General features: G+C 32.1%; 1 protein-coding gene across 1 annotated transcript in view; it reads left to right on the top strand.

The window, feature by feature from the left end:
* The window catches only part of LOC134702429 (uncharacterized), a 70,733-nt gene that overhangs the window by 44,453 nt on the left and 12,230 nt on the right, over positions 1-14,050 (top strand). The window contains exons 7-12 of the mRNA XM_063563334.1: positions 1,368-1,910; positions 2,514-2,620; positions 5,637-6,090; positions 7,215-7,990; positions 11,208-11,244; positions 12,084-12,352. Coding sequence (XP_063419404.1) covers positions 1,368-1,910; positions 2,514-2,620; positions 5,637-6,090; positions 7,215-7,990; positions 11,208-11,244; positions 12,084-12,352 — 2,186 coding nt within the window. The remainder of the gene's footprint in view (positions 1-1,367; positions 1,911-2,513; positions 2,621-5,636; positions 6,091-7,214; positions 7,991-11,207; positions 11,245-12,083; positions 12,353-14,050) is intronic.

Raw genomic sequence — 14,050 nt, 5'->3', positions numbered from 1 at the left:
TTTGATGACTACAAGAATGTCATTTTGATGACTACCAGTATGTCATTTTGATGACTACTAAAATGTCATTTTGAGGACTACCAGTATGTCATTTTGATGACTACTAAAATGTCATTTTGAGGACTACCAGAATGTCATTTTGAGGACTACCAGTATGTCATTTTGATGACTACAAGAATGTCATTTTGATGACTACCAGTATGTCACTTTGATGACTACCAGTATGTCATTTTGATGACTACAAGAATGTCATTTTGATGACTACCAGTATGTCATTTTGATGACTACCAGTATGTCATTTTGATGACTACTAAAATGTCATTTTGAGGACTACCAGAATGTCATTTTGAGGACTACCAGTATGTCATTTTGATGACTACAAGAATGTCATTTTGATGACTACCAGTATGTCACTTTGATGACTACCACAATGTCATTTTGACGACTACCACAATGTCATTTTGACAACTACCAGTATGTCTTTTTGAGGACTACCAGAATGTCATTTTGAGGACTACCAGTATGTCATTTTGAGGACTACCAGTATGTCATTTTGATGACTACCAGTATGTCATTTTGATGACTACCAGTATTTCATTTTGATGACTACCAGTATGTCATTTTGAGGACTACCAGTATGTCATTTTGATGACTACCAGTATGTCATTTTGATCACTACAAGTATCTCATTTTGATGACTGCCACAATGTCATTTTGATGACTACCAGTATGTCATTTTGATGACTACCAGTATGTCATTTTGATGACTACCAGTATGCCATTTTGAGGACTACAAGTATGTTATTGATGACTACCAGTATGTTATTTTGATAACTACCAGTATGTCATTTTGATGACTACCAGTATGTCATTTTAAAATAGACAGAGTAAAGTTCATTTCAAAGTTTATTTATTCTGTATATTAAGGATGAACTTAGGTAAGGTTTTGGAATTTCTGTCAAATGTTCGAACTCCTTGGTGTTTTTCAATACAACACAATGTGAAATTATTCGCCTTATATCACTCATTTATTTTTTTCATAAAAGATTAAATATATATACCTCATTAAAGGTCATTTACCAAACTTTTAGAAGACTCTTTATTTTATTTCTTTTGTTTTGAGACCCAATAATACCAATGCAAATATAGATAAAAGTCCTAGTCAGTCTTTTCTTTCCATATTTTTAATCTCAAATATCTCGAAAAGGATGTCCATGACCTATCAATATTTTTTGCTTATTTTCATACTTAATTGATGCTCTACCAGCTTAAAGTTTTTAACTTCTTAATTTATTTATTTTCACCTAACCTCACCTAAGTACATTCTTAAGTAGATAGCATCAGTATTTTGTTATCTCTTTATACAGCAACCTATAATGCCTTGGATGTGGTGTACAATAAAGTGTTAATGACCTCGATAGAAGAAGATGAGAGTCAACGTCAAACAAAAACACCAGAAAAACAGGAATCAGTTGCAAAACCTGCTGATAGTCAAAATAAAGAAGATACTAATTATCAGAAGTCAGATGCTTCCGAGTCACCATCTTTTCCTGTTAACCTATCAGATGGACCTTCTTCACAGCCACAAGCAGCTCAATCTGTGTCCCCACAAACATCATCTAGTGAGTCTAAAACACAGCAAATGAAGAAGAAAATAAAAACAAAAATGACCAAAAAGGAAATAAGAAAAAGAATGGAGAAAGTCCTAAAAACTGGTAAATATAAGATGAAAGTTGGCAGACTCATCTTCTGGGACTTTGGTGGACAGTATGTCTATTATACAACACACCAGACATTCATGACTTACAGAGCTTTGTTTCTAGTAGTATTTGATGGAAGCAAAAGATTGAATGAAGTAATCCCTGATGTACTGTGTTTTCCAGGACAGCACATGAACCCAACCCCAGCAGGTAACTTATATCAATTACAATTGGAACATTTATATTACTGAACATACTTCATTCAAAAATGAACATAGTATGCATAATGACAATTAGAAACTAATAGTCCGGAGAAACATTTTATCTTGATGATCAAAAGTCTAACTTATTTGTACGTCGTGTTAACCTTTAAAAGTCATCATTGAACTAAAAATGACAAATTGAACTAAAAATGACAAATTGAACTAAAAATGACAAATTGAACTAAAAAAAAACAAATAATAATAAATTTAAATGCTGTAATATCGTCACGAATTAACACAGATTTTCATTTCCCTTTTTTGTATCACACTCTGTACAGTATGATACGAAAAATGTATATGCTAGCAAGACATATATAACATTTATTGGACACAACCATGAGAAAATGTAACACAAACCAGTTTTTAGAATCATACAGTAAAATACTTCAACATTTATCGAGAAATTCAGAGCAAGTAATTTTTGTTCTGGACAACAAGAATTTAGTTTTACTTGCCAAGGGTAAAGTTTTCAAAATGAATATCATCATACCCCTGTAAATTGAGAGAACAAATTAATTAAAACACATATTATACTCTATACTTCTTTCAGTCTTTTTACTGCACTGGGTAAACTCAATCCTGACCTATTGTAAGGTGGTGTATCCTGGTATCCCTAAGATATTGTTTGTTGCCACCCATAAGGACAAGGTACCAGTGGTAAGTAGCAAAGATAAAATTACGCCTCATTTAAAGACATCCCTAAGATCTTGTTCGTTGCTTCCCATAAAAAAAAACACCAGTGGTAAGTGAAAAGTATCTATCAAAAAATCTTTTATACAGGAAATAATTAGATCTTGTTTGTAGCTAACCACAAAGTACCAGTGGCAAGTGAAAGAGATACAAATAGGTCTTTTATACAGCATTCATTTGATCTTGTTGATTGTTACCTATATAGCTAATATACCAATATACCTTATTTGGTGATCTAGAAAATAATTAATAGTTTATAATGGAATTGTTTTATACCTCACATTTGAAGGGTAGTATACTAGTTTAAATCTGTTTCCATTCAAATCATGATTTCAAAAGGATATAAAGGAGAGATACATTAAAGTTTCCTCAGGGTTAGAACTAACCATAATTCATTCGGGCATGCATAATCAGGTTCATATCTCAGCCATTGCCTGTTAAACAGATACTGCATATGTCCAAACATAATGGCTTTTAAAAACACAAGGTCGTATATTTTGTAAAAAGCATGCTTCTTTAAAAACAATTTTAATTCCAGAAAATAACAAACTAAAAGAAAGATGGTCTATAAAAAATGACATTGCAAAGTTTGTGATTAAAAATAACTCTATTCCAAAAGTCCAAAAGAAATGTGAACGATAAGGAGTACAAATGTGATTTGGTAAAGAAATATTTTGGTATGATATCAACATTAAGAAAATGTATACCACACTGGTGTGTTTGTGTTATGATCTTTGATAAATTTGATGACATGAACATTTCATAAAGTGTGTTATGATTTGTATATATATATCCCCGCTATAGCAGAGGGAGCATTCAATTTTACCCTTGTCCGTTTGTACATCCCTCTTGTACGTACGTTCCAAAATTGATCTCCGTTCTCTAACCTAAGCTTACCTCAAACAAATGTTATGATACTTATACACAATACTTATTACCATAAAACACATATTAAGTTTAAATTTGGGTAGTGCCACTTTAAATGTTCTAGAGTTATGACCCTTTACAAATGAAAAAAAATGCTGAATTTTTCATTTCTGCTCTCTAATTTTGATTTGCCTCAACCAAATGCTATGACACTTATACACAATGCTTCTTACTACAAAATACAAATCAATTCTAAATTTTGGGGGTGTCACTTTTATTGTTCTAGAGTTATGCCCCTTTACAAATGGAAAACTAGCTGATTTTTACATTTCTGTTCTCTAACTTGAGATTGCCTCAAACAAATTTAATTAAACTTATAAACAAAACTCATTACCACAAATATCAGATCAAGTACAAATTTGGGTAATATCACTTTTATAATTCATCAGTTATGTCCCTTTAAAATTGTATATGTTATGTTAGCGCTGGCATCATCTATGTCTCATGTACACATTCCCCATTTATTTTTGGATCATTTCAAAAATGAAAAAAGTCATCCCTATTTTCGGGTTGAAAAAACTGCCACACTCCCAGGAGCGGATCCATAACCTGGATACCTAGGCGGGCACCATGAAACCAAAATCCATATATTTTTTTAGAGATGTATACATGTATATGCGAGTGTGGGTGGGTTTGTTTTGTTGTATGTTTTTTTAGGGGGGTCACATCATCGTTTTCTATTTTTTTATAACTATTTCACTTTATACTTTATTTTCCTGTCAATTGATCTTTTTTATATTCGTCCTAAACATGCATCAAATATTTGCCACTGGACTTTAAACAACCAACAATCAATCAATATTGTCATTATATTTCATCATCTCTACCTTCTTCTATCTATACTTTTTGGCCTCCCTTCCAGGCTTACTTTTTTGCACAGAATTATTATCTCTGTAAAACACCTTCATATCCTTATATATGGTGACCTATTTATTTCCTTGTACATGTACGTACATATGGTAATTGAAACAAGAAAAATAAACAAATATAACTGTATGCTTGGACTGTACAAGTCCCAGATTGTGTTTTAAAGTAGATCTTATGGAAATAAAATAGCATTTATAAATGATTATTTATTAGAAAATGGACCTGATGAAAAGGGGAGTGGTAAAACAAATTGTTAATTTCCCTTGAAAATAAGAGGGGAAAGAAATATGACATGCCGTTTAAAAAAAAAGAAATCTTGCATAGTATTTAAAAAAAGAATAGTTTAATTTGTTTGCTGAATAAATTCTCAAAACGAGTTTTGAAATTGGAGAAGAAGAAATTTTATTTGTAAGTACTGTGTTTTGGAATGAAGAGATACCCAAATATAAATGTATGCCATCCTTATCGAATTCAAACATATATTTGTACCTAGTTAAAAAAAAAACACATCAGATGTTTTACCTGGTAATCGTAATTATAAACCATTAAAAAATCGTACTATTCGAATCAACATGTAAATGTATTTTAAATAAAAGCTTTTGCAAACAGACATTACACACAGGTGTCAATATTTACACACCCACCGATAAGTTGTCATAAATCACACATGTGAACACTGGTATTAATTACATAACAGCCAGTTTAAGGACTCGTTTAAGAAGTCAAATCAAGCTGGGATTAATTTCCAATTAAGATTCAATAGCAATAAAATTATGTTAGAATTTTTTTTGGTGACCTGAACTGGGGGGGGGGGGGGCACCGTGCCTCCTGTGCCCCCACCCCTTACAGTAAATCCACCACTGCACTCCTCATGTTTTCATAGGTACCAGAGGAGAGACTATGAGCACAAACAATACATGACAACTATACTATATACTTAGTATTGCATGTACATGCATGTAGAAACAAAGTTCAAAAAAAGAAGAGGTTAAAAGTGTTGTTGGGTTACTGTCTGTAAACACTAAAACAAAAAAACGTTGATTATACAATGTATCAACAGTTTTTTATAAGTACTATCACATTCTTTTAAATAGAAAAACAAAAAAGAAATTGAGTATGACGTCTACTATATCTTTTTTACATCATATTCAGCCATTACATCTGTATTCAAGGATATTTTTTTTGCCAGGAGGATGTGGAAACCAGACGTGCACTATTGCACAGCGAAGTACAGGAATTATTTAAGGACCACGAGGGACGAAATCATCTTGTCCTTGACAAACAGATATTTGTCAATGCAACTGATAAAAATGATCAAGAAATTGAATCACTGAAGAGAGCCATCACAGAGCTTACTTTCGATCATCCTTGTTGGGGAGAGAAAATGCCTAACGCTTGTATTCCCCTTGAACTTGAGATTGCTGAAATGGTAGCTGCAGGAAAGCAAATCTTGTCATTGGTAGAACTTGAAGAATTGAATTCAATCAGCAAGGTGTCCGTCCTGGATTTAGAACAACTTCATGACTTCTTACACTTCCAACATTCCCTTGGCAAGATTATCTACTTTGATACCCTTCAGCTCAGGAATTATGTAATAATTAACCCACTTTTCATGGTGGAGGTTATGAGATCATTTGTGACAGGTAGTTATAAATTGTTAATTATGTAAAAGTCGAACATGGTGAAGATGTCATTGGTGTCATCTCTGACATCAAACAATATACAAAGAGAGAAGATGTTAACAACTATAATTGGTATTAAAATAGGCAATGCTTTGGTCAGAAAGAACACTAACAAATCAAAATATATTTTAACCTTTTTCATGTGTTTTCGTACTGATATTTCCTCTGACTTTTCTATATGAATTTCATTGTAAGTTTGTTTGTTTGTAATTCAGATGTTTACTTGACAACAGAGAATTGAAACTCGCATGTTTATGAACAAACACAAATAGCCAGTCAAACAATGATTTGTCAACTTTACAGTTTAATTTTACTGTTTGTTTTTTTTTCAACTGAAAGATTTGTGTGTTTAAAGATTATTAATGGGTCTTGTTTTGAAACAATCTTTACATCTAGATGTGTTTATCATTTTGGGGAAAATTCAGATAAAAATTTGAAGTCATCATATTTTTCTGGTCAATAATCAATATGTTTTGGTTCATTTGCAATGGGGATCTGGTTTTTTTTAACGCTTTATTAATATACAATTCCAAATTAATTTCTTGTGTCAATATTCATTATCTTAGTGTTAAATATCAATATAGTTCATGCCCCAATTTATAAATTGACCAAAATGGTATAATTGGTATCAAATTGAAGAATCATTTGTTTGTTTAAGTCACCTGATTTTCAATTGACAAACAAATCTAAAACCATACACCAAAAGGCACAATAAAACAAGGATGAGTATTGGATTGAAATGTGTAAAACAAATGGATACAATACATGGTGAATCAACAATATTATTCCTTTATCTATTTACTTTAAGTTCATAAATATTGCCTCCCTTTCTAATTGCTATTTAACAAAAATGAACACAGATGGGGGAACGATGATTGCGATTTCAGGAAAATCTGCATAAAGATATTGTTAATCACTTCTTAATCTAAAATTAATGTTGTTAATAATTAAATATTCTAGAGTTTAATAAACTACTTTTGTAACATGTTCAGGAGAATTGTGTACATCTTAAAACAATCCATAGTCAATATGAAAAAGAAAAAAAATCCTTAGTGGGTGGTCTATCTCTGTATGTTTATTTTCAGACATAGGGTTTTGGCCAAAGAAAAGAAGAATGCAAGTAATTTTCAGTAGAATGTCAGAAACTGGTATCATACGCAGAGAAGACCTTTATCAGATTTGGGAACAAAAGGACTTCCGTCCAATTTTACGATACAAAGAGTTTATATTCAATATCCTCATTCATTTGGATATTCTGGCAGAGCAACGGAGATATGACACAGCAACTGGAAGTCGGTTACCAGTAGAGAACTTCTTTGTTCCCTGTATGGTCACACAAAGAAATACCACCAGCTTCATGAACACAGAATGTACACCAGAGAAAGCTATATGTTTGGCCTTTGTTTTTAAAGGAACTGTCATACCACCAGCTTTGCCCAATCGTCTGATCAGTGCATGTCTGAGCATGTGGACTTTGAAGCAGTATGAAGGGAGAAAACTCCTCTTTTCAGGATTCATTTTAGTCTCATTTGACAAGGCACATGATATTTTAGTATGTGTTGAAGGCAACAAAATTCTTCTGTACATAGTCCATAAAACAGCCGCTGGACTGATAGTACCAGATATAGCTACTGGAGTTAAGGAATGTTTGGTTACAACAATGGAGAGAATATCAGATTTTTATCAGTCCACAATCAATGTGAAACGCAGCCAACAATCACCTTTCCATATTGAATATTCATGTTCAAATCTGAAATGCCTCATCAGTGAAGAAGAAGCTTTGCAGACCAACGAATGGGTTTGTGATGAACATAAACAAACACACAGAGCAGGACACTTCGCTGTTTGGAATCAAGATAAGGTAAACATTCATTGGTATAAGGTGTATGATATGGTAATATTATAAGTAAATAAATGATAAGGAAAATAACAAGATAGAAAACTTAGAAATTTGGAGTAGGGGCTTTAATGGCCCAAAATGGCCCCAGATTTTCAAGATAATAAAAATTCTAACAGAGCAGATTTTTCTCCATAAATTATTAGAATATGAGTTAATGATTTAAAAATATGTTTTTATTTAACTAAAAAGGGTTCAATGACGTCACAATGGTAGGTGCAAATGACGTCATAATTGGGAAAATAAGCAAAAATACAGAAAATTTGATGGTTTTTCTAAATTTTGACCACCGCACCATGCTTGCACCAATTAGAAATTTTAACATTTTGACAAGTTTATACATATCAAACTTCGGATAAAAAATCTTTTTGGTGCAAGGTTGGTGCGATAGTTTATTTTATATTTTTCATAGCCAAGCGGAGCAATAAAAAGCTGAAATTTGCAGTCCAAATTGGACCTTTTCATCTGACAAAGTTTAGTTTATACATTCTTATGCCTATAGAAACTTATTTTTTTGTTTATGAATGTAAAGTGTATTCCTAATGATATTTCCGTAACTTTATCTAGTTAAATTTCTTTAAAAAATCCGAAAAACAATGAACTTCATGTGTAAGGGAGTCAATAAAAAATGAGGACATTTTTTTTTAATAATGAAATTTTAGATAGAACTTCAATGTAACAAAATCTGTACATTTCTGATGTTTTTGCTAATTATCAATTAAAAATCTGTTGTTTGAATAGGACAATCTTCTCACTCTGGTATTAGGGTCAGATCCATGATTAATGTTACGAAAAAGGGGGTGGGGAATTTTTTTACTTAAATTTCCATAATCGGCGAGAATCACGAGATTTATTTTGAAAATGAAACTACCTATATTCCAATTGGATGTGTCTTTGTGGGTAATTTGTATAGAGAACAAGTTCTATTAAATTTTATGGTAAGAAAACGGAAACGGCATAAGGTAGACTATCCATATATCCGTATATACCTGTTTATATAAATAAGTACGTCTGAGCCAGTGACAACTCTACAACAGATTTATCCACTGGATCACCAGCAGTGATGGTAATACATGGCTGTGTACATTATGTATATACAACTCGTCTAAACATCAACCCAACAATGTAGGATCTGTAAATTTGCTTTCGCGAATGTATATATATATATATATATATGGATAATTGACCTTTCCATGCATAGAAACAAGAGCCTGAAGTCTGTAAGCATACTACATGTCTGTTACCTTTTTAAAGGTTATGTTTTGAATAGTTTTATAATCATGCGGAAAAATGAAGTGTAAATTTTAAAATGTGACCCAGTTTTGTTGTTAAGCTCCATTTGTGGGCATTATATTTTCTGGTCTACTTGTCAGACGTCTATTCGTCCGTGCGTATGTTAGTCTGTAAAATTTAAGAATACAGATTTATTTGATATAGTAGCATATTCCAGTTTTGTAATGCTATAGAATGATACAGTTGTAATTCTGGACGTCTCAAATAGATAATGAAAATAAATTGAATATCGAAAAAATCAACCCAAACGATCCTTTACATATGTCTAGAGGGGTTGGAGTGGGGTGTACTTCAATACTTAATTAATAGGGGTGCCGCTGTTTTGTCACCTCACCCAGTTTTACATTTTAAAAATATATACCTTTTCATAAATTGCGTAGGAAAAAAAGTAACCTTTTCCCATATTGATTTGGTTTCATGTGGTTTTATTTAAACGAGTAATACTTAAGTGTCCAAAGAGAAAAACATGGTTGATAAAGACACAGCGGGAACACCAAACAAGTTGACAGTCAAAGAAGTTATGGGATCTTTATTGTCCTTATCATATATATCTGATAGTTTTGTTAACTTTTCACTTATTCAAGCTTAAAAGGTGTAAATAGAAGTGCCCTCTTTATCCCTAACCCCTTCCTGAAACATAACTATTACCAATGTAATTTCAACTGATCGGGCGGAGCTAGGTTTTAATTTGCATAAGGACAGTCTATTTGAAGATGTGTGTCATAAGGATGATTCCCGTTAGGTGATTAGAAATCAGTAATAATTATTAATAATTATTACTGATTTCTAATCACCTATCAGTGTCATGAAGAGAATTTACAAAAGAATTACTGTACACTTCATTGATGAGTTTATCCTAATACACCTATCTATAGATGGACTGGTTTATTATGAGCGAACCGGTTAAACTCCAACCCAGTCAAGTGAAATAAATTGAGTAATACTGTAATGGAAATACACTGACTTTTGAAAACACCCTTTAATGCATGTGTTTGTATCTATTTATTTCAGATAATTAATAAAAATTTCTTAGCGCTAAATGTGTCTTGTCTTTATATTATTCCTCAAGTCGCTGATAAGTGAGACTCCACCCGGCATCAGATGCACAATCTGTAGATATCAGCAATACCCGGTGTTTTGTTTTGTTTGTTGATGTTTCAATATTGCTTTCCCCCTTAATATTTACCTTGGAGTTTGTTTCTTTTTACAATTTGCATCTTAAATTGCCTTCCTGTTGCAATATATTTAAAATTAAATCTTGTAAAATAGAAAACAAATTGCGGTTGCCATGGGCACAGATGTGTTGCTAGGGAGAAACAACAGTGAATTTGGCAAAAATGTGCAATTAATTATGTAATATTCAAATAGTGTACAAGTATAAAGTTTTCTACATGCTAAACAGGTTCAATTTCAAATATAGATATATTAAAGCTGTATAATAATCATATTTGATGAGTTTAATTCCGCCATTATAGTGGTTGCTAGGCAACAGAAAAAACGAGCTAGACCCAAAATTTAATTATTTTCAGAAGGTCTATGGTATAGACTTACAACATGACAAATTAAATGAAATTTCGGGGTGGGGCCAAAAATGGCCCTTCTAGCCCCTAGTCCTTTGTTTTTAAACCAGTTTCTTATAAAGTTAGCAGAATCATTACCTAAATAAAAAAAAAATATTATTAAATCTGCATTTCCCGTCAAATCACCGAGTAGTATTACACTCAAGTTAATGTTATAATTATTACATCAAAGAGAAACCAAAAATCGGTGCATCATCAAATTTCTGTGTAATATAGAAGCACATGCGTTCATAGTATATGGTTATTGGCTATTCTGTTTTGGTTCTGTTTGATTTTTATTATTCATTTGTATATAATTCTTTTCACAGGAAAAAGAACAAAAACAGTGTGAACAGAACTGTCAAGGTAATATTTTTATTTGGTGAAGTATTAATTCAAGATAAACAACTTTATTTTTTTCATGAACTACATTGAATCTGTAACAGGTAGATAATTTGCATGATGTGTTTGTTAATCCAAACCTAAAGGCGATAATGTGTTAATTGTTTGACAAAGGCATTGTGTAAAGGTAACTGTGTAATAAAGTTTTAAGACCATGTTAGCTCTTTTCATCCTTTGTCATATGTTGTATTCCTGTACATACTTTTTAAATTATATGTCTTTGCAATTATAATGGAAATTTTAATTTCAAAGTTTCATCCAATATAAACATCTGTGTCAGTTTCAAAATAGTTGGATTGGTATTTGTTGAATATCTTTGTCTCTGTTTAACATAGTTATGTTCCTCTGTATATATGTCCACAATTGGTTTGGTTTCCCTCGCTAACGTTGGTTGCCTCAACTAAATGTTATAAAACTGATACACTATGTGTATTTCCAATCATCACAGACCACTTTCTACTTTGGTTGGTGTCACTTTTACCATTTTTAAGTTATGCTGCTTTATTAATGTATATGCATCTGGGGCATCATCTGTGTTCCATGGACCAATCTCCATTTTGTTTGCATAATGTTTTGAAGGGTGTTTTTTGTCTTTGTATTCTTCTAAGTTTTGCCATTTTTATGGCAGTTTCTCCTCCACTTATAATGCAGATTTAATGTCCTATTGATTTCGTATGCCTCCGTTTTAATTTTTTTACCAAACGCTACAATATGAAGTAAATGCATTTTCATCTGTTGTGAACCAAACGCATATACTTTAAAGGACTCAATTCACTATACTATGAAAGTTTGTATAATTATAGGTTTACGAGATGATGCTTTGAATCAAATTCCAAGTGATGTTGAGCTTCAACGATTCTCATTAGGTTGTGACGAATCCACAATACAAACATTGGCCATACATCTTGGTATGACTTTGAAAGAATGGGAGAAACTCGTAACTGATTATCGTTGGATTGATATTGTTAAGTATAGAATACTGGTCAACTGGCGGGAAAAAAACTCAGGAAGATTCCGCAACCTAGCAAAAGCTTTAACAGATATGGATGTATCGACTCATACCCTTTGTCAGGTAAACTATTTAGATACACTTAGGGAACAAAAAAAACATAGCCTCTCCCCCCCCCCCCCCCCCTGGGAAGTCAAATGGTTGCTGTCTAGCATAACACATGAAACATTTTGCTTTTAATAATTTCATCCTGACTGACTGTTTTAGATCAAACAATATGTTGACCGTTTTTTTAAGACCTCAGCTGTAAACTACACTTTTATGAATTTTGGGTTCACATAATTGTCTAACCAAATCATAGAAATAGATTATGTTCATAAAGAGTGAAAACAATTATATATATTGTAGCATTGTGAAAGCTGGGTCTAGATAGTTTTTTTTTGTTATATTATCTAATTTTACCTATAATGAATATGAATGATAAATGTGTGATAGCTATTGCAACATGTAATCAATCTGTAGACATACTGCTGATGCATTATTATTCGTCGATACTTTTTTTTTATACGCCCGTCATTGACGGGACGTATAATGGTATACCGTTGTCCGTCCAACCGTTTTATTCATAAAAAAAGGGAGATTTTTAACACTTCGGACAATAACTGAAAAAGGCTTTCACCAATTTCCATGAAACTTTGGTGAATTGTTTATATCTATTGACGTAACCTCCTTCTGTTTTTTTTTAATTTCAGATTTTAAGTTTTGAATTTATGGGGCTTTATTCATAAAAAAAAGGGGGATTTTCAACACTTCGGACAATAACTCAAAAAGGCTTTCACCAACGTCCATGAAACTTTGGTGAATTGTTTATAACTATTGATGTAAGCTCCCTTTCAATTTTGATAAATTTCAGATTTTCAGTTTTGGATTCATGGGGCTTTATTCATAAAAAAAGGGGGATTTTTAACACTTCGGACAATTACTGAAAAAGGCTTTCACCAATGTCCATGAAACTTTGGTGAATTGTTTATATCTATTGATGTAAGCTCCCTTTCAATTTTTATTATAAATTTCAGATTATCAGTTTTGGATTTATGGGGCTTTATTCATAAAAAAGAGGGATTTTTAACACTATGGAAAATAACTCAAAAAGGCTTTCACCAATATCCATGAAACTTTGGTGAATTGTTTATATCTATTGATGTAAGCTCCCTTTCAATTTTTATAAATTTCAGATTATCAGTTTTGGATTTATGGGGCTTTATTCATAAAAAAGAGGGATTTTTAACACTTTGGAAAATAACTCAAAAAGGCTTTCACCAATATCCATGAAACTTTAGTGAATTGTTTATATCTATTGATGTAAGCTCCCTTTCAATTTTTTTAAATTTCAGATTTTCAGTTTTGCATACCTGCCAACTTTTCAAAATGCCCATGGGGGTTTTGCGGACAAGATGGCTGTCATAGTCTTAAAAAACCTTCAAGGGGGCTTGCAAATACATTTTAATGTTGTTTTTTGGCTTCTTCTTACTTTTATAAGCTTAAAGTCATTGTTAAATTAATTGTTTTGATTAAATTGTGGATAAAATGGCTCTTTAAAAATTTCAATATGGAGCCTCCATGGGGGAAATCCCTCGCAAAAAGTGACAGTTGGCAGGTATGGTTTTGGATTTATGGGGCTTTATTCATAAAAAAAGGGGGATTTTTAACACTTCGGTCAATAACCCAAAAAGGCTTTCACCAATGTCAATGAAACTTTGGTGAATTGTTTATATCTATTGATGTAAGCTCCCTTTCAATTTTTATAAATTTCAGATTTTA

The sequence above is a fragment of the Mytilus trossulus genome, unplaced genomic scaffold (genome assembly GCF_036588685.1).
Source record: "Mytilus trossulus isolate FHL-02 unplaced genomic scaffold, PNRI_Mtr1.1.1.hap1 h1tg000460l__unscaffolded, whole genome shotgun sequence".
Taxonomy (NCBI): domain Eukaryota; kingdom Metazoa; phylum Mollusca; class Bivalvia; order Mytilida; family Mytilidae; genus Mytilus; species Mytilus trossulus.
Note: the sequence above shows the minus strand (reverse complement) of the source record. Positions and strands in the feature narration are given on the sequence as shown.